We start from the raw sequence: 21352 nt of genomic DNA, 5'->3' as shown, positions 1-21352 counted from the left end.
ACTCCGGACTTCTTCCATTCATTTTTTCCTTAAATCATTTGTATATTTGTCCTTTCCCCATCTGAGGTTGAGATTCCTGTGAACAAATCTGTGTTGGCTCTTTCTTTGTATCTGCATTACCTAAATGTGCCTGTCCTGGAGACAACATATAGCCAATAAATTAAGTAAAATATATGGAATTTACCATCTTTATTCTCAACAGATTTTCTCTATGTACCTGTGGAATTTTTTGGATTTTTTTATTATACAAATATTTTGTTTTTCAATTATGTACAATGGTAGTATCTACCATTCATTTCACCCCCCGCCCCGGTTTTGAGATTTACAATTTTTCTCTTCCCTCCTTCCTCTCCCCCTCCCTCAACATAGGGCAATCTGAAAAAGGCTTTACATTTATGCATCTATGATACTAAGCATAGATCAAAATTGAATTTATTGTGAGAGAAGAAATCAAATCCAAAAGGAAGAGAGAAAACATTAGAGACAATAAAATTACATAACACATAAGACAATTTTTAAATATTGAAGATATGCTTTGGTCTTCATTTATCTCTAGTTCTTTCTCTGTATACAGATGGTACTCTCCACCACAAATCCCCCCAAATTGTCCCTGATTATTGCACTGATAAAATGAGCAAGTCCATCAGGGTTGATCCATCACCCCATGTTGCTTTTAGTATATGGATAATATTCTTCTGGTTCTGCTAATCTCACTCAGCATCAGTTCATGCAAGTCTTTTCAGTGCTTGCAGATAGTATCTCGTTAACTTTGTACTTTCAAATCATCCATTTCCTATTCCCTTCTTTCTCCAAATACAAATTCAGCTTTTTAGCCACTTGAAAGTCTGGGCATCCTACATCCTCTTTATAACAGAGATTCATATTTTTTATATATCATAAACCTCTTGGTCATCTGATGAAGTCCACAGTCACTCCTTCCTTCAAAGCATGTTTTTAAATGCAGAAAATGAAATAGAAATGATCAAAGGAACCAAAAGTTAATGAAAATAAAGATATTATTTCTCCCATCCAAATTCACAGACACAATTCTCATGCTAAATCTTTTCAAAGACCTTCTGCATTAAAAGTAATTGGGTTGGTTTGAGGACTACTCTTTAGCTTTTAGGCAAGGCACTAGTAATAGTTTATCAAGTTTTCATGCTTTTAGCTTGATTATATATGTATATCTCTGTATATATGCATACATATATATAAATAATATACACATGTGTACACACGTATTTTGTGTGTATAGCTTTGCTTTAAAAAAAGTACCATATAAATGTTATTTATTATCATTGGCTTGTTCTGCTGTAAATGTTTCTATACTTACAGTGCTACTTTCTACTTTATAGGGAATCATCTTACAAGAGCCCTGGATCTGGGTTCCATGTCAAGCATATGGGGTCTCATCCTTGTTTTACCAGGAATTACTCACTGCCTATATGGCTGTGGTCAATCTCTTCACTAATCCAGGCTTCAGTTTTCTATGTAAAATGAAGAGATTGGATTAAATTACCTTTAAGGTCCCTTTCCAGTCAAAATTTTGAATCTTTTGAACAAACTGCCTCATATTTCTGATTACATTTATTCATACTTAACTATTTCTCCGACCATTCCTAATCACCACCTAATAAAATAAAGAGAATCGAATGACTGGATCATACAGCTTGAACATTCTATGGTATTTTGACCTGTTATCTGTTTGATGATTCTCAAAACACCTCTGCTTTCTGGTCATCAATTTTAGACACTTTCATTCCATCTCTCCTTCAATTAAACACTACTCCTTTTAGAAGAGCTTAACAGTTCTTAGACTTTACTACCCACTACTTTTTCTATCTTCTGATTTTTCCCTTTAATTTCTTTTGTCTTTTTGTATAGTCCTTCCAAAAAAAAAATTTTCCTCTAGATCAGATGAAATACATCATTTCTAAGGTAATTTTGAGTATAATCATTTGACACTATTAATAATGAACTGATCTAATTTTTGCATTTTTCCAATCATATCCAATTTTTTTTTTTTTTTTTTTTTTTTTTTAGTTTTTGCAAGGCAATGGGGTTAAGTGGCTTGCCCAAGGCCACAGAGTTAGGTAATTATTAAGTGTCTGAGGAGGGGGATTTGAACTCAGGTACTCCTAACTCCAGGGCCAGTGCTCTATCCACTGCGCCACCTAGCTGCCCCCATATCGTATTTATTCTAAGAAAGTTACTAATGTAATTTTTTAGGCAATGAATATGTGGAGAGAGACAATAGCTCCTGTTTCCTTAAAAGTAGCCAATCTCAAGAGATTCCAGGTGTAATCTGGGCAGTGGAAGCAACACCGACATCCCTGAGGAATGCTGACCTTGAAAGAAAGTCTTGAACTGAGAAGCACCTTTTATTTTATTTTCTCTTATTCTGAGTAGCATTTGTCAGGCCACAGCTGTGTATGGTATTATTTCTAATAATCCTGTGTCACATCACTTCTATTCTATGAAATCATATTTAATGTAGAAAATTAATTTCTGAAAAGTTTATGTAGTATTTTTATATTTATCTACAATAGCCCTTTTCTACTCATAGTATTTGATATAAATAAACTCAGTTCCACAATAAAATTCAAAAGTGGTAAAAAATAGAAAAAAATGCTAGGTTGATTGAAATTCTTTGTTTGGAAAACAACATTGCTTTTCTTGTTATCCCTCAAAAATCCTCTCCAGTTCTTAATCTATGAACTCATGAAGCCTTGACTATTCAAACAATTTTATCAGTATTTTGATCATTATATTTTGACATAACTGGTATCATACAAAGGATATTATCTTACACTATGATGATAAGCTGGTAGATTTCAGAAAAACCTGGAAAGACTTAGAACCGATGCTGAGTAAAGTGAGGAGAACATTGTACAAAATAATAGCAATTTTTTGCAACAATAAACTATGGCTGACTTAACTCTTATCAGCAATACAATGATCTCAAGACAATTTCAAAGATTCATGATGGAAAATGCTATCCACATTTAGAGAAAAAATCTAAAGCATCTGAATAATAATTGAAACATACTATTTTCAATTTTATTCTGTTTCTTCTTTCATAATATTACTACAGTGAAAATGTTTACATGATTGCATATATATGCAACCTATATCAGATTGTATCCTATATTAGGGAGGGAGAAAAAAATTTGGAATGCAAAATTTTTTTAAAAAGTAATGTTGAGGGCTGGTTAGGTGGCACAGTGGATAGAGCACCGGCCCTGGAGTCAGGAGTACCTGAGTTCAAATCTGGCCTCAGACACTTAATAATTACCTAGCTGTGTGGCCTTGGGCAAGCCACTTAACCTCATTGCCTTGTGGGAAAAAAATCCCTAAAAAAAAGTAATGTGGAAACTCTATATGTAATTGGAAAAAATAAAATACTATATTCAAAACAAAACAAAATATTATTCTGAAAGGGGTGCATAGGTTTAAGCAGACTTCCAGAATGTCCATGACACAAAAACTGAAGAACTTTGTGACTAGATGACAGTCAAGTTCAGCCCTATACTGCATGAAGATTAATGCTTCCTATGAGAAACTCATATTCATCAAGATGGCTACAGGCTAACCTGCAAACTTAAGATCAAAGACAAAAGGATTGACTCTGGGAACTTCCAAATCATACTACTGTCCTATTTTAAAAGCTATTCTTTGGCTGCTGTCCCTTCTCTAGTAATATCATAAACCAAGAACAGATAGATCTTTTATTAACAATGAATGTTTTAAAACTTTCCAGTCCCACTAAGAAGTGGTTCCACAATGCTAAATGGACACAATTTTGAAAAAGTCTTATTTTTTATTCTTGTCTTATATTTTTGCCTCCAAGAAAATTCTTAGTATAAAAAGGCAACCATATATATATGTCCTCTCTGGATACCTTCCTAGTATTTAGACCTGGAAGCTCTTCTAAGTTTTTGCTATTTTCACAAAGGAAAAGTAGCAAAAGTTGTACTCCACATAACTTCTGTGAAAACATGTGAAATGGGGCATAAAACTAATGAATAGCAGTCTGTAAGTCCATTTGATGGCACAACTACTTTGGTAGCCAGTGCAGGAGCTGGCTCAGCAGGGTAGGGAACTATCTCCTAATCCTTACTGAGTTTGAAAGACTGAACTTTAAAGTTGCTGACTGGCCATAACCCAGGTAATTAAAAGCAAGTTTGGAGACTTCGGTGAAGCATGGTATAAAAGAGAAAGGGGATTAAAAAAAGACCCCTGTGTACAATCCTACCCAAATCATCAGCAGGGCTCTGTCTTAATGATTGGGACAGGAAAAAAAAAAAAGGTTTGGCTTTGATTTCTGGAAAGGAAACACTGGGGTTTTTAGTTTCTACCATTTCATTTAAGGTAGAGATGTTGATCTGAGTTCACTATACAATGGAAAAACTGCCAGAATATTTAGTCTAACTCCTTCCCCATTTCACATCAGTGAATAAACCAGAGACGCACAATATTGAAGGAAAAAAATTTATTGTCATCTTAGACAAGTAGATATGTTTTAGTTTAAAAAACCCTCAATAATGTAAAACCTAATTTACACATTTTCCCCACCATTGTGGTACATAAAATTAATTAAACATATTTACACATGGTAAACACATGTAGTCAGTTGCAAAGCTCAATAGGGCAAATCTTTGAAGGATAATCTCTTAGAATTATGGGCAAATTAATTGAGACTTGACGCTTTGTCCACAAAGAGTTTCTAAAACAGAAGGTATTTGCCAGGATTTCATGTAATTGAGTAATGGGACTAAAAAGTAAAGGACCTCTGGCAAATCCTAGACTCCTAAAACAAATACTTGTTTTCTCCCTTTTAGGTCCGGTTTTCCATTTCTGCTCCAGGGCTCAAGAGAGTCAGAATGCAATGTAGTCAACAAGCTGGTGTTTCCTGAGATCTGTTAAACCATCCAAAGTGTATCCAACAGTCCCAGGTCAAGTGTTGGTGGCATGTTTCTCCTTAGGCAAGAAAGGGAAAATGCTCTTTTTTGCATAAAGGTATAAAATATTGTCTTTTATCTGTCCCACAAAAATGAAGAAATAACTCCACATGTGCTTTTATAGGATTGGAGTCCTTATCAAAGGACAGGAAACTGCTTCCCTTTCAATACATGTTACCTTAAATAATCCATCAAGTTTTTTTCATTTGAAAGCTCTCTAAGAGCATCAATAATCTACTAAAAGTTAGGCAGTCGTATTTGTAAAGAAACAGCTTAAGAGTGAGGTGCTTTAGGTTTTCGTAAATTATATTTTACCTGGAAAATACTTTAAACTTGTTGTGTGTATGTGGGTAACTTTTAAAAAAAATACCTGGAGAAATTCTGAACAAAATTCCAAATGCAATGCTCAAAAAAAAAAAAAAAAAAACAAACCAAAACCCCAAACCCCAAACCACGAATTTGGGAACAATTGGTTAAAATAGCACGGAGGAAGAATACCAAATGCATCTGGTCATTAGCTGGCCCCGCTGGATAGAAACCATGTGCTTTCTGGAAATTTTGAAGTCTATCTATTCAGTCCCATATGCTGAAGGAACCAGGACTTTTCAGCAGGTTTTACCAGATGCTCAAATGTCTGCATAGAGATTGACATAACAGATCTGAATCGCACGCAATACTCAGGAGTGGGCATGTTGTATGGAATAAACTGAAGTTCTTGCAATGAGGTCCTGTATGAGAACACATGGGTAAGCTTGTGTATGGAGACTCTTTTTCTATATGTTCAGTTGAAAGAAGCCTATAGGAGAGATAAGCAAAAAGAAATAAGTGTTTCTTGTCAGCTGATTGTTTCAGCAGTCCTATAATCCTTCCTTTGATGTCCAGGGTCAATGAAATCCTAGTACTACCAGGGTTTAGGAGAAGATAGATTAAAAGAATCTCTCTGTGATCTTTCCTGCAAAGGAAACAGCAATAAAATTTATTACTCAGTCCCAACGAAGGAATTCTTGTAAAAGGTCTCAATAAATAGGTGTCTTTGTATTCCTTGCCACTCTACTTTGGGGAAAAAGATTCATTGGCGGGCACAGGAAGAGAATGATGTCTAGAGCCGTAACTCTTAAGTCTGGGATTTGCAATTCTAGTGCTTTGCATTCAAAATACAAGATATGAGCCTGACCATCACATGGACTGCTATAGGATGAAAGACATTTATAATTAAGGTTTCATTTGGTAGAAATGCAATAGAACAACAGCTATACACTTCTTTTCTAGTTTTTAGTTGTAAACAACAGGAGACAAAGAAACCTGGTCTATACAAAGTTAGAAAAATCACATTAAGTTAGTCAAAGTTCTGTTTTGGGGGCTTACATGCTCTTCTCACATTCATGCATCTTTGTGTTTCTGCAAACCATATACACAAAAGTATTGCATAGAAGAATTCAGATCCCTCTCCCCCCCCCCCCTTATTCTTTGAACCACTAGAATTTTTCCATGAAGTTGCTGTAGTAGGTGCTTGGGGCCATCTTCACCCTGGCAGGAATGCTTCTGGTCAGCATCTGGACTCTTTACAAAAGGGGTGTTGTCTTTTTTTGCTCTCGGGCTCGACTCCTGTTCCTGCTGAACTGAGCCAGTGTGTAAAATCAGAACTGTTATCAGCTCAGTAGGCACCGGAGGACGGGTCCAATCAACAACTCAGAACAGCTGCCCTGCTACCCGCTAACCGGAAGCTCCACTGGGAACCAGCCAATCACTGGAGAAGATTAGAAGGAGTTGAGGCTACAAACACAAAGGATATTTTGCCAAACCATCAAATCGAATGATGAGCAATCTTCTGAGAAGCGCACACATACCCACACACATCATTACAAAGCTTTCACTGACCTCCATGACTTTATCTTTGGTCTCACTTTTCATAAGAATAGTTCTTGTGATGCCCAAGTAGGCTTTACCTTCTAGGCAAGGTTTCTAAAGATGGAGATAAGCGTAAGTTCTTGTAGGTGGTCTGCATATTCTTGTTTAGGATAAAGCATATTCTTCAGTCTCTTTCCAGTGTCTTTTCTTTATCTTCCATGCACACCTAGGGCTTTCACACCTGCATCTCTTAGAAAATGGTGACTTAATAAGTGGTGTGACTCAGCCAGCAATCTCAGAATCCAATCAGGTTCACACTTAAGGTTCCCATCTCACCTTCTCTTCAGGTGCAGAACTTAGCCACTGTGAACAAAGAGGAAATCAATTACTGTTCACCAATCAGCTAAGCTCTGCACCTTGTTAGAGAGGTCATCCTCTGAGCCTTATTAAAGGGCGCCAGTGCATCTTCGATGGTTGCTTCTTTCTTTGGTTTCCAAACAAGTTCTACCGCATGGGTATTTTTTTCCACACATCTGTGGACATTATCTATGGCTTCTAGAAGAGCAGCCAAGGTCATGGCTGCGTGGTAATCCCTGGCAATGTGATTTTAATCTTAAGTCACAAATCAGCATGCCAGGAACCCAAGCAGCCAGAGCACTCAAGAAAACCGTTGTGTCCTCATGAGTTCGTACTTTCACAGCAAAGGATTCACACCATGACTCTGTCTCCTTCTTATATGCTTGTTAACTTTACCAAACAGGTGAGTGGCTTGGTTTGGGTTGAGGTTTTTTGTTTGTTTGTTTTATTAGTGGTTAGTCCATGTTCTATGAGGAACTTGCATTTAATTAAAAGAAATTCAGAGTTAAAAATACATCACTATGACTGTGGAACACAAAAAATAGGGCACTATTATCACAATCAGCTAAATGTATAGGCATTAGCATTGAAAGATAGTTCATTTCTCAGATAAATGTTTCCAAGGAGGGTAAGTGGTTAGTCCATGTGGCATTCTTCTAGGTCAGGAAGAAATTTTTTATTATTGGAAGTTGAGACAAGTCTACCTGAGAGAAGGAAACTGCTTCACCTTGACTGCATCCTCCACCAAGTCCCTAATATTATTAGCAAGGAACCCTTAAAATGAATTCTCATTAAACAATGGGCACATAGGGCCCCAGAATCCATTATGTGTCAAGCTATGGTCAAGAGGCAGGGAAAAGAGGAGAGTGGGAATAAAGTAGATTATCAAGGAGGAAATAGCAGATGTGCAAACAGCAACACTCCCACATCTGTCCTTAGAACCAGACTCTGAGAATGAAGTGCGGGGGCAAATCATGGCTCCTTAACAATCTGATTCAGTAAGTTTTTTTGGTCAAGAAACAGCAATGGAATGAGTTCCATTTTCCTGCTTTAGTGAAGCTCAAAGAAATTGGAGAAATATTCTCTGTGTAGTTAAAAGAGGGGCTATTTAAATTATACTGATGATTCCAAAGTAAAAACAAAGGGCTTCTGCAACTGAGACTTTCTAAACTGCTCCTTAAACATATGAAAGGCTCAGTGAACTGTTATAGCTTCTCTTTAGATTCTAAGTTACTATCTCTTAATATACTAAGCAAAGAATCATAATTATTAGTCTATTACCAATGAGCTCCTGTCTCCCATGCTAAAAGAACAATGATTCATAATTAACTAACATTCTTGGTTTTATAACTCTCTAATCTAAATAAGTTGTCTTAAAACAATCAGAGAAAGCCCAACAACCTGAGCAAATCTAAAAGAAGCTACTTGGAAGGTTTAGGGTTCTCTTCTTAAAAACAAGACATAATGGACACTTGCTAAACTAAGAAGGCTAAATTTTGATCCCACAAATTGAAGCAAAAAAAAAAAAAACCCAGAACAAAACCCCCAAATCCCCCAATAACCCAACAAGGGAACAGACTGTCAAGTTGTATTATATCACTAAGCAAAAATGTGAAATATGTTGGACTGGAAAGGACTCTCATACCAAACCTAATCAGTTATGTGCTGAACATGCTGGTGCAAAGGTACTTTCACAACTTAAAAGGAGAAAACATTTTCATGTCAAAATCCCAGGATTTCAGGGTGTGGGTAGCAAACCCTGCTTTTGTTGAGAAAAAAAAATCTTAGGTATATGGGGTAGTTTTTTTGCATTAAGTCTCCCATCCCTTTTCAGAATGAACTAGATCTATCGCTTTTCTCTGGTAGTTTAGTTCTAAGATTGAAGCAAGCTTTACTGAAGCTTCAAATATAAAAGCCAATTCATTGGAAAACATGATCCCTTTGCTTTACCAAGTTGCCAAAGATTTAAAAAGATAGTTAAAAAAAGGTTAAAAAGTAGCTTGAAGGCATCCTTTGTCATGTATACCCTCCCCAATTCTTGATTCATTCTAGCAACTTGATGACAAGGTAAAAGCCCAATGTTGTTGGTGGTTCAGTACACAGGCCTCACCTGTCTCGTGGCTTATGAGTTCACTTTGTTCCTAGAGCTGAGTGGTAGTTTTATGTTTGTACCAAACAAAGGGGAGAAAGAGGAAAAAATAATTACCTCTTTAAAATAACATCTCTGCCACCACCTTGGCTGATGATCTGTCCATGTATTCCTTAGCCATCTCAAAGCACTTGTGAGCAAGTTGTTGTTGCTTTGCATTCTCGCTTACCATCAATTCTCCATAGAGATACACACCCATAGCCTGTGAAGGAAAATACACAGGGCATAATAATTGCTTAAAAATTATGAAATATGTGTACATATATATATATATATATGCATACACACATATATGTTATATACATACCCATTTATAATTGTACATGTATAATACACGTCACCAAGAAGGGGAAAAAAGATATGATCAATTAATCTAAATTGTCTTTCAGTCACTGGAACTTGGAAGTTTAATCAACTGATGGGTTCACCTAGAGGGATATAACTTTTTTAAGAGATAGGCCGGACCTTAGCAATCATCACAGTTCAAAATACTCACCTTACAGAGAAAATGAACACCAGAGAGCGCCCAAAGTTACCTAAGTACTAGCAAGAACATAACATATGCTACTTTTGAATAGAAGATATCAAGTTCTTGTTTTTATTGACTCGAATGAATGCCTCAGTTGAGAGAAACATACATGCACATATTCATGTAATTTAGCTTTCCTTTTCAAAAAGACTCTTTGTTGGTCTTAATGATTCATGGTGGAGAACAAGATTTCAGATGCATTTCAGCCAGTTCACAAACAAGTTAATTCTTCCAAGCTATAACACACTAGAGAAATGACAAATTTCCCATCCAATGCATAATGATGCTAACATGACATCATGTGGCAGCCAGTGCCAGGAAGAATAATCAAGATACAATTAGGAAAGATGCATTTCGGTTCCTTACAGCCTGATAGCTTTCCATGTAAATGTCCAAAACAGGGCTGCAAACACTAGCTTTTCTGTTTCAACAAACATGCTGAAAACAGTCACATTTGCATTTTTCCCAGACTTTTAAAATAGCCAAGTCAATTATGATCTGGACAAGCTAAGAACCACTTTAATTTCACATGCAATCTTAGTCCAAAGCTCATTTATGCCACAGATTGCACCCTGCTGGAGCAAATTAAAAGGATCTAAAAGATAGTAGTATAAAAACTTAGTAGTTAAGAGTTTCCAAAAATTCTTCCTCTAAAAAATACTTTACTTGGTTAAAAATAATTATTCTAAATATACAAGAGTTGTTATTTTTTAGTATAGACCAGGAGAGAGTTGTTTCTTTATCTTATTTTCCTTGTATCCCCACTGTATTAGCAACCACCTCCTTCTTACCCCAGGGGGCTCATGTGACATTTCATAATGGCCAGAAGTTGTATGGTTCTCTTTGTGGGGATAATTGGTCTTTGTTTACTGCTTGCCCCCAAACACTCAGAATGCTATCAAAAGTCTTTTTGTTTTATTCTTCACTTTTAAAATGGATAAATTCTGTCTAACTCCTTAGAGCTGGCCATCTCATTCAAAAGCTACATTCCACCACAGCCTCAATGTACATGAAGGAAGCAAACATTTACATCACTGAAAACAACCATGTTACTTAATCATAGCAAAAGTAGAAATGATCATCCTTTAGTACTAGACTGGAAGTATGGAAGAATAATCACTTCAAAAGACATGTACCTTAACAGTCATAGCAAGGAGTGGTAGTAAAGGACTCCTTGAAACACAAAGAAGGCATGAATATGTTTATCTGAAAATGAAAGACAATTATAACCTCTGTAATACTGGGGACGTACCATATACATCTGTAAGCATACATTAACAGATGCCTGGGTCTATTTTCTGGTGTGCAAGAGATCTGACGGTACAAAGTTGTTCTGGAAGGAATGGTAACCAATGGGGTCTTTTGCATGAAGGGCATTATATAACATTTATTTTTTCATGTTATATAACATTATTTATTTTTTCACAAATTTTTCACAAGACTACAATAGTCTTGTTGTAAAGATAAACATAATCCCCCCCACCCCCCACAAAGAGAGAGAAACCACAGGAAAAAATAAAGTGAAAGAAAAAAAAGTGTTCAATCTGTATTCAGATACGATCAATTCTGTCGTTGGGATGGATCACATTCTTTATCATGTCTTTACCATCAGAGAAGCTGTTTTAATATTTTTCCCACAGTTACTATTGCTAGCTAAATTAAGTAATATTGTTATGTATAATGACATTAAAATCACAGACGGCATTCACTTAAAACATTCCTAAAAGACTGAGTTGACTAAGTTTGTTTATTAGTAATAGCAATAATGGAGGCTAAATAAGAAAAACTCCAATTACCATCATGTGTGTATACATACATATAAGCACGCATATGTTATATATATATATATATATATAAATACAATGGATACAGAGATGAATATTTGCAAAAAATTCAACAATTAAATAAAAGAGTTTAAGAAGAGATAGTAAAGCAATCTAGTGTTATATTCTTGAGAGGAAGACCTACAAACCTAAAATAAAAGTTCTTCACATCTGTCAAATGTAACTTGCCTGATCTTCCAGAAGAAATCTCTCAATATCTTCATATGCTTTAGTATATTTATGTTTAATGACAAGCTCACACCAACGATGTCGAACCTAAAAAGAGAGGATAGCAAAGCACTTTTTGGTCAAGCAATTAGATTCTATCACATATTTTTTCAAAAGAATTAAAATAAGTATTTGTTATCCAGTAAGAAATAAATCTGTCCTATTTCTTTGAAAAAATCATCTAAGTGAAAGATATAAAATAAATGGCGGTAGGATAGTGCATTTCACAGCTTGCTGCTTTAAATGCTTTAAAATATTAATATAAAACAAAGAGAAAAATGGTAATTTCCAAACTAAGCTATCTTGTTTAATATAGTATATCAGTGATACACTTTTTTCCCTCAAACCAAAAACTGAATTTCTGAGTATACTACTGACTATAAGAATAAACAGTATCACAAAGAGGAAGTTATTGCCTGACATATTCCCAAGCATGGTCACATTACAATACTATAATTCCCCATTGTTTTGTTTCTAACTGAGGAGAAAGCAAACAAAAGCAGAAACATTTCAGCAAAACAGTTCTTTTAACAATGAATACAGTATGTAATGACTTAAAAGGCTAAATTTACATCTTAAAACTTTTTTTTTCTGAAAAAAGGATATTTTCCAAATTTTGTAAGTATAAGTTAGTCAAGAGAAAAATCTAAAATCTGGCAATATAGAAAAGCTTAATGGATTGCTTGCAGAGGCTACTTTCTAAGGATAAAATTAGAAAGTGAGCTTTGAGCATCCAAATATAAGGCAAGATTATTTCATATCACCTTAAAACGGATAAACAGCTGGGCTGAACTATGCAGGGCCTAACCAGTGAAACTTTATATTTACATGTTTTGAGCTACTTGGATTTAAAAAGGGGGGGGGGACCCTATCTAGTTCCCACTGCATCAATTATAGTCAATGAGCAGCCTAACGTTTTATATTCCATTATTGGTTCAACATCAGCCCTAAAGGGAAGTAGTTAAGTGCATTAAAAAAAACCTACTTACATTACAGCTTGCTTTTACTGCCTTTGAGAGTGGGAGGCACTTTATAATAATCAGTTTTTTGTGGTAATAGTAAAATGTAAGTAGTTTCAATATTTTTGGCAGTCCAACTCCAAATAATATTATCATCTACTACCTTATCTCTTGGAGATAAATTTATGGACAAACAAGAAAGAAGGAAAGAAAAATCTTTCAGAGTTTCATTTTTCTTTGGGGTTCTCTACAGGATTCATTTCTTAAACAGGATAATACCTTGGGAATTCTGTTCTGCATTCTCTTATAAAGGAGAATACTCTAGATTTTCAGGAAAGCGATGCCATCTTCAGTAGCTTTATTTACATTTATGGAGAAATTTCATAAAGTCATGTGAATGAACAGACAGTCTCATTATAATCATTTAACAAGGGAAGAATGGTTTGGAGAAGCAAGGAATGTGAGTGAGATCTTTATGTTTTTAACAAGTGGTCCCCACTTCTATAGAACTAATGGAAAACAGCTAAGGCATACACAGAGAACAAAGAGCTAATTTCTATAATAAAAGTCTGAGTACAACTTCCACATGAGAAGGTACAGCATCAGATCTAAATCAAAACGGACTAGAACCTCTACCTACTCCATTTAACCTACTTTTTACCTCTTTTATTAAAAAATTAGGACCTTACTCATTGAATGTCTACATCTGAATACACATATAACTTACACATGAATAAACTAAATTTAAAAAAGTTAATATTTGTTGGTGGATTGATTTGTTATTTTGGCCTACAGCTATTTGAAACAAACAAACAAGGATCCACCTCTGAGATCTTGGCTTCAATTTGAAAAGAATGAGGATTTTTGTTTGTTTTCAGAGATTTTTTTTTTCCTTATTGCCATGAAGATTTTGACTCTTCCTTCTCTGGCAAATTCTAAAGAAGACAAAGTAGCAGTTTGTAACAATCTCACTGGTATGGATACAGGTCTCCAACTGTTAAGACTTCACTTGGGAAAAGTTCTAGCTTAGAAGGATTTGGAAAAGCTTTGAAAGGATTTCCATAGCAAACATGAAATCATTTTCCCTTCTCAGAAAATTAAAATAAGTTTTACTTGTGGTTAAAAGAAGTCTAATTTATTTTTAGGAATTCTGTGCACTATCTGGAGAAAATACACCCTCCCCCAACCTTAGCTCACAATGTTACAACAGGAAAGGTAAAAGCAAGATTCTACCTAGAGTGTTACTGTAGACAGGATGTTTAAAAATAAGTCACAAGGATGAGATTTCAACAACTGAGTGCCTACTAGAAGTTTCCTGTTTGAACACTTGGTATTTTACTTTCATAAATATCTGAGATAAAATATTGAGAAAAATTCAGTAAAAATTTGAACTGGTCACCCCCATCACCCCAAGTGAGCAGTTTGTACCACTACAAATCAGTTAACAATATAAAAATTATTTAGAATGAAATTCTCTGCAAATCAACACACTCCTCTGGTTTTGCTGATAAAATTAGATATTTTTTTCTCTTTAAAAATCAAAAGCAAACACTTTGAAATTTTTAAAGAGGAATAGTGTATGGAGGGAAGGGAACAAACATTTATGAAGTGCCTACTATGTACTATGTACTAAGCACTGCACCAAGCGTTTTAGAAATATTACCTTATTTGAAGTAATATTTGATACAGTGCCTATAGCAGAGGGGGGAAAATCTAAAGAAAGAACAACAATGACATTGGCAGCAGCAGTAACAATCAACAAATGATACAGTAAAAGATCAAGACACCCAGATTCTGCTCCCCAATTCCTCTCTTTATTTCTATTTTCCTACTTCCTCATAGATCTGGGGAGGACTGACTTCCCTTATAATTAATTCAGAATATAATATTCCTTTTAGAAGCAAGTTAACATAATTTTTTTCTTAATATATATCCCATATAGTTAGTTTTTCTGTGTTTGTTAGGTATTTATTAAAAATTTTCTCCAGAAAGAGTATAGGCTCTTTAGGACAGGGACTCTGTCCCCTAATTCTATAACATCTTTTAACAGTTCAGAGAACACTCTACACAGAGCAGTTATTAAACAAATGAGCCCCCTACTGTTACTCTTATGAATTTTTCAATTCTAAAGAGTTGATGATCCATGAAGCAGATAGCATACATAGAAATTCCTTCACCTGAAGACAGTCCCCCCTATCCAACCCACTCCATTCTAAAGAGACTTCAGCAATGTTGCTTTCCTGCTCGGGTCTGTGTGTGTAGGTGTGTGTGTGTGGGGAACCTTAAAAGCTAAATCTAACTGCAGACAGTAATTAAGAGAAAGTTTCCTTCTTTGCTGCTGGCAAAGCATCATGGACTTCAGTGCTACCAATAATACTCTGTAACTCCCACAATATGGCTAGAAGTACATAGAACTTCCAGTATTTATGCGTCCTGTCTATGACAGGAAATTGCTTGACAAGGAGCAGAAGAGAACTAATTTTAAGTGAGAATGCAAATTTGTATTTGTTTGGTCTCTGAATTATATCCATCCACTATCAGCTATTTGGAAAGGCAAGGGAAAACAGAACTATTTGTAGAACTCACAATTAACTAAGATGTCTGCAATAAATGTTAACTATATTATTTCAGCTTGAGGGGAAAAAACCTAAACAATTTTCCTTTCTTCAAAAAAATCAACCTTACAACCTTGCAAAAGAATTGCTGCTTTCTAACCTATCTTAGAACCTTGTTGATTATGAAGTCTGATAAATTGCCGGGACTTACTCATTGTTTTTTTCATTTTTTTGTTTGTTTTTTATTTTATTTAAAGCAATGGGGTTAAGTGACTTGCCTAAGGCCACACAGCTAGGCATATGTTAAATGTCTGAGGCCCAATTTGAACTCAGGTCCTCCTGACTTTGTGCATTGCACCACCTAGCTGCCCTGACTTTACTCCATTTTAAAAAAAAATCTACTAACAATTTCTGAAGTTGTCTAAATTTATACTTGAAATGATCAGCAAATATAAAAATGAGGTAAGGAAAGAAAGGAAGAATGAGAGGAGTTGAGAGAAAAAAAGAGGAAAAAAATAAAGAAAAGGAATAAGGAAAAAGAAAATAGGTATATGATTAAGAATTAGTGAGGTCTCAAGTGCCTAAACTTCCGAATCATTCCTCTAACTGAGCCCATCCTATCAAAGAATAAGCTACAACAACAACGATGATGGTGATGATGATGATGATGATGATACCTCATATTTAAAGAATATTTTTATATACTCCACATCTATTTTCTCCTTCCATTTGTACATTCCTATGAAGTTAGTGCAGGTATTATTTCAGTGTGAAGAGAAAAAGCAAGCCAAGCATATGATAGGTTATTTGAATTAACAAGTTTCTTGTAGCTAATCTACAAAAGGAGGGAGAAGACCATTTTAACCTCTCCTGATTGTTAGGTGTATTTTCTTCTACTATCCAATAACTGTCTTACAATGAGAATAATACAACCTAAGATTAAGATATTATACGAGGTTAGCCTAACTACATCTGGCAATACTTAAAACATTTTCTTCTTCAGAACTGGTAGAGGGAACTTAAGGAAGGTGGTCAATTCAGAGATAAGATTCTATATAATGGATTTCAACACTTCATGTGATCATTTAGTAAAAAAATCATTTTATCCTATATATAAATATACCATTTTTGATTTAATACTTAAATTTTAAAAAATCAAGACCTAATTTCTTATGTATTTATAATAATTTTTAGTAGCACTAGCTTGTTTCTAAACTAAATCTTGGAATACATTACTAAAGTTCAGTCTTGAATGATGGGTGGGATTGAACCTCTGTGTACTTACTGTTCAGTACAAGAAAAATAAATTTGCTTTTCAAAGCTCTCCATAAATTATGAGAATCAGTAAAGTGTAGTCATTAATACACAGGTGTTATTTTTAATACATAAATTCTATTTACATGGATGGAAATTTATTTGAATAAGAGGTTATTGAATTATTTGAGAACAAAGCATTGGTGATAATGAGAGCCCAAATACTCTGATGGAATATTGGCTCAACATTGTGATCCATTCTTACTGTTCCAAATCCCATTAAAAGTCATTGGAAAAACAAACAAGACACAATGGGGAATGGGATCACCATTCAACTAAAACTAGGAAAACTCAATGGCTATGTTTTGGGCTTTTTTAAAAAAATAAGTCTATAACTTCATACAGGTAATTCAGTGACCTAACTGGATTAATAATTTAAAATTTTTAATTATTAAAAACTGCAAAAAAGGGGCAAATTATCTTATCCATGAAGAGAAAGAATTTATTTTAATTTTTTGGACTGTGACAAGGGAAATTTAATAATAATCATAATAGCTAAGATTTATATAGAACATTAAGGTATGTAAAGTTTTTCATACATATTATCTCATTTGATTTTCCAAATAACACTATGAAAGTAATATGAAAATTATTTTAAAAGAAACACAAAATGTGGTATCATTAAAAAGTGCTTTTTTTGAGAATAATTTGTTTTGTATTGGTATTAATTGTTCCTTAAAATTTTAAGAGACTTCCCCTATAAATCCATCAGGATCAGGGCTTTTTTCTTGTTAGTACCTTGACAACTAATTCTATTTCTGGAAAAAGGAACCATAAAATAATGAAATGAAAAAGGGAAATTTGACTAGAACTTGGAACATTTTAGCTCAAGTGACATTCATATAAAGCCCTAAGTTAAGAAGGCCAAGGTTGGAGATTTAATGACCACTTATGAAAGTTAATTTCATAGAACAAAAAAAAGTAACTTCTGTTGAACCCATTACCACAGCTAGTTAGTTGCCTTGAAATGGATGTATGCCATTGGTCATAAAGGGAAAAAAATCAGGCTAAAGAATCTGAACTGCTTTTTAAAGCCAATACCACAACTAGAAAAAGAATGAAAGCAAGATTAAAGAATCTTAGTATAAAAGAAAAAAATTTCCTATATTTTAATATCATAGCAAAATAAATGCATTATTTGACACCATTTATTTCCTTTTATTGCTGTGATCTGGGCCAACAGACTAATATTAGTAGAGAAGGTAAAACTCCTGATACTGTACTCCCACTAGTCACTGAATGTCTCTCTGCTTCAGGTCACTCATTTGTAAAATGAAGAGGTTGGACAAGATAGTTTCTAAAATGCCTTCTAGCTCTAGATCCATGACACTATGAATTTAAGTGGTATTTCATTTCTGAAGCGTTCTAAAGAGTAAAAATTGCATATTTAATGAAAAGTTCATAAAATATTTAAATTTCATGGAAGTATTATTTTATCTGGAAGAAATTAAGAATCCTTTCTAAGTTTAACAACAAGAAAAATCTCATTTGAAAGAATTTATTTAAAAAAAACACCCCCACCAACAACACAACTGGAAACACTAAGAGTGACAACTGGAGTGAGGAAGAATTTAGTCCAAATCTTGTCTCTGTGATTAAGAAGAAGGTAACTCAGTTTCCTCATCTAGAAAATGAAGAGTAAAAGTAGTTATGTAAGGCTCAAGTTTGTATAATACCTTGCAAACCAGAAAGTATTACATAAATGTTAACTATTATTAGTAGTGGCATATAAAGATAAAATGATTTTGTATAAGAAATATAATTTCTAAAATTAAAAGAAAAGAAGCAGATTGAGAAGTAATATCTGAAGTAACTAATAACCCATCTAAATGCAAGACTAAGGACAAAGGACAGAAAGAGAATTTACAATGAAGAAAATAGAGAATGTTAATCACTTAAAAAGAGTAAACTAATTCCAATATATCACAAAACAATTAAGTTAATTAACTATATTATTATATTAACATTATGCACAAGACACTATGATACAAGTTGGGGATAAAGAGATAAAACTGAGAACAGTTCTTGTCCTTGAGAGGCTTATTAAACTAACAGGTTTCTCCATGTACTCTAGTAAATGAATAAAAAGTTCAGAAAGAAGCAAATGCTGAGGGGAAGGAAGGTGGGAGTGAGGCTGAAGCCCTCCCTAGGAGGTGGCAGGCGAGCTGAATTCAAATAGAAGACGACAAGGGCAGAGGTGAACAAGAGGAAGCAGATCCCACATGCAAACACAAAGAAACAGACATGGGAGATGAAATATCACATGTGGTCAAAAAAGCCAAGAGGATGCTTTGAGTGTATAAAAACTGTGCAAAGGGGAGAAAATCCTTAAATAAAGATAGAAAAAAAAACAGGTAAGAGATAATTGTAGACCGTTTTAAAAGCCAGGCTGACTGTTTTTGAGTTTTATTCTGGAGGCAGAAGGATGAAGAAAAGAAGAAGGAAGAGGAGAAGGAGACAGATCTTTGTTTTAGGATCAAAAAAACAGAGTGTGGCAGCAAGAAGACCAATTAAGCTACTGCAGTAGTCTAAGTGATAGGTGGATGATGGACCTCTGAAAGAGGATAGAGACTGAATAAATAAAGAGGTTACTGATGATATTGTGCAGTTAGAATGAACAAAACTTGGAAACTAATTTGATAGTCAAGAAAAGACCTCACTATGGAATAAGGACCATTTCATTTTTTTCCCCGTGAGGGGTAGATAGCAGATTTACATCACCTGAAACCAAGATCTTGTTGGTGATCAGATGACAGACTTGAAAGCTGAGACTCCTGTTAGTCCTGAAGTGTGCACTGAGTCTTTCCAAAAGTATGTAGTAGCAGGATGACAATTGAGCTCTCAGCCAGAGGCTTCCAATCAAGAAATGAGATTGTAACCAACAAAGTAACCTATGGGCAGTCACCAGTGGAGTCCAGCAGGGACTGCAAGGTCATAGCTTCACAGTATTTACAGTATCAAAAGTCAGTGGGAGTAGTGGAAAAGGCAACACCTGCTTTCAATGTGGCAGTCCCTGATGTTTTCCTCACACTGCTCCCAACCACCTTGCTCTACCTACTGAGCTTCATTGCTTGGCCCAAGCCACCCCTATCTCTCCAGCTCCAAGCTTAGTGATATCCCAGTGCATGGTACTGCTATGCATTTGTGGAAAGAACCAGAGGCTTCTTCCTTTGAGCAGCAGGAGTCTTGGCCATGGGGCCTTCCATTCCCTAAGTGAGATCTTGGTGACAATCCCAGAACTCACAATTTCTTGACTTGGCAGCTGTATTCTAATCACCCTGGATGCTGTTGGAGGCCCCGTTTCAAGGCATGACTGCTGATCAGGTTGGGGGGGGAGCATGGCCTGAGTATGTGAGAGAGAAATGCCCTCTGCACCCTTCTCACTGTATTTCTCAAAAAGCACAAAGAAAAAAAAAGATGAACAAACTCAGGATGATTTCTTCAAGGGTTAGGCTCTTCCTAAATGCATGACTACCTTCTTGACTGTGCCAGAAATGAACTAGCTAATTTTTTAATCTAGGCTGTTCTCAGTCAACTGTTAATTGCTTTCATCCAATGGTCAATACTTTATCAATACCAACATTTATTAAATGTTTGCTATGTGCCAGATATTGTGACAAATACTTTACAAATATTACTTCTTTTGATCCTCAATGGTAGATTCCATTATCACCATTTTACAGGAGAGGAAACTGAGGCAGGCAGAGATTAAGTGACTTGCCCAGGGTCATACAGCTAGTAATTTAAGCTTGGAATTTTTTGATTCTAGGCCTAACCCACTGCACCACCAGCTGCCCCCTACCTATTACAAGGTGTAAAGAGAAACTCAAAGTCTGAAAGAAGCATCATCTTACATCATATTGCCTCTGTTATCTGCCACTTGACAGAAAATCTCCTGTAATTCTATCAAGGAATAGGGGGGAGGAGTGCACATTTTTCCAGGGACCACCCCATCTATACTTTGTTCCATACTTTAAAAAACCTAGGATTTAGCTAATAATTTGTACTTTGTTGGGCATATTTATTTGAATTGCCTTATGTTGATAATTATTAGGTTTGTAATATATTTTAAAAGAAAAAAAGTAACAACATTTGTCTTAATCGTTTAATAAAGGAATGTTTGGGATGGGAAGAACAGAGGTGTGAAGCAGGAAAAAAGTCATTCCACACTACCTGTCTCTACTGCCCCCATTAAGAATCAAATGCTATAAATCTAATTGGATTACATCTGTGATTCATGCAAATGGAAGGGAATGTAAAACCTCAAATAATCCAGGCAACTGCTTTAGGATTGTGGTTTAATTTCTCACAGCCACTAGGACAGGCTGAGCCAATCCTGGGGGAGGAAAAGCAAAAAAATTAAGCTCCAAGGACTACTTCTTCACTCCCCTTCACCCACCAAGCCCACCCCAGCATAGTTTCTTAAAGCCCACAGCTTCTTGAGGAAGCAGTACACAGGCAGCACAAGGACTCACTTTAATAGAGCTTCCTTGCTCTATTACCAGAAGTGCTCCAAGTCCACATATTCCTAACCTTGAGACCCCCAACTCTCAACCTAGACAGGTTTCATAGCATAGGAATTCTTAGATATCAGATAATGAGAAATTGCCTGAATTTTCACCAGGAATT

At 35.2% G+C, this 21352-nt stretch overlaps 1 protein-coding gene across 6 annotated transcripts in view; it reads right to left on the bottom strand.

The window, feature by feature from the left end:
• Window positions 1-5670: 5670 nt before the first annotated feature.
• Window positions 5671-21352, bottom strand: part of AOPEP (aminopeptidase O (putative)) — a 632574-nt gene continuing 616892 nt past the window's right edge. For 4 of the 6 annotated variants that reach the window (XM_074201222.1, XM_074201228.1, XM_074201230.1 and 1 more), the window contains 3 exons: window positions 11857-11943; window positions 9373-9517; window positions 5671-5757 (listed from right to left, as the gene is read on the bottom strand). In XM_074201222.1, coding sequence (XP_074057323.1) covers window positions 9377-9517; window positions 11857-11943 — 228 coding nt within the window. In that variant the 3' untranslated portion in view covers window positions 5671-5757; window positions 9373-9376. Of the gene's footprint in view, window positions 5758-5903; window positions 7173-9372; window positions 9518-11854; window positions 11944-21352 lie in introns of those variants that run through there. The other 2 variants (XM_074201223.1, XM_074201225.1) reach the window with 2 other exon arrangements.

This window comes from Macrotis lagotis, chromosome X, assembly GCF_037893015.1.
Source record: "Macrotis lagotis isolate mMagLag1 chromosome X, bilby.v1.9.chrom.fasta, whole genome shotgun sequence".
Classification (NCBI taxonomy): Eukaryota; Metazoa; Chordata; class Mammalia; order Peramelemorphia; family Peramelidae; genus Macrotis; species Macrotis lagotis.
Note: the sequence above shows the minus strand (reverse complement) of the source record. Positions and strands in the feature narration are given on the sequence as shown.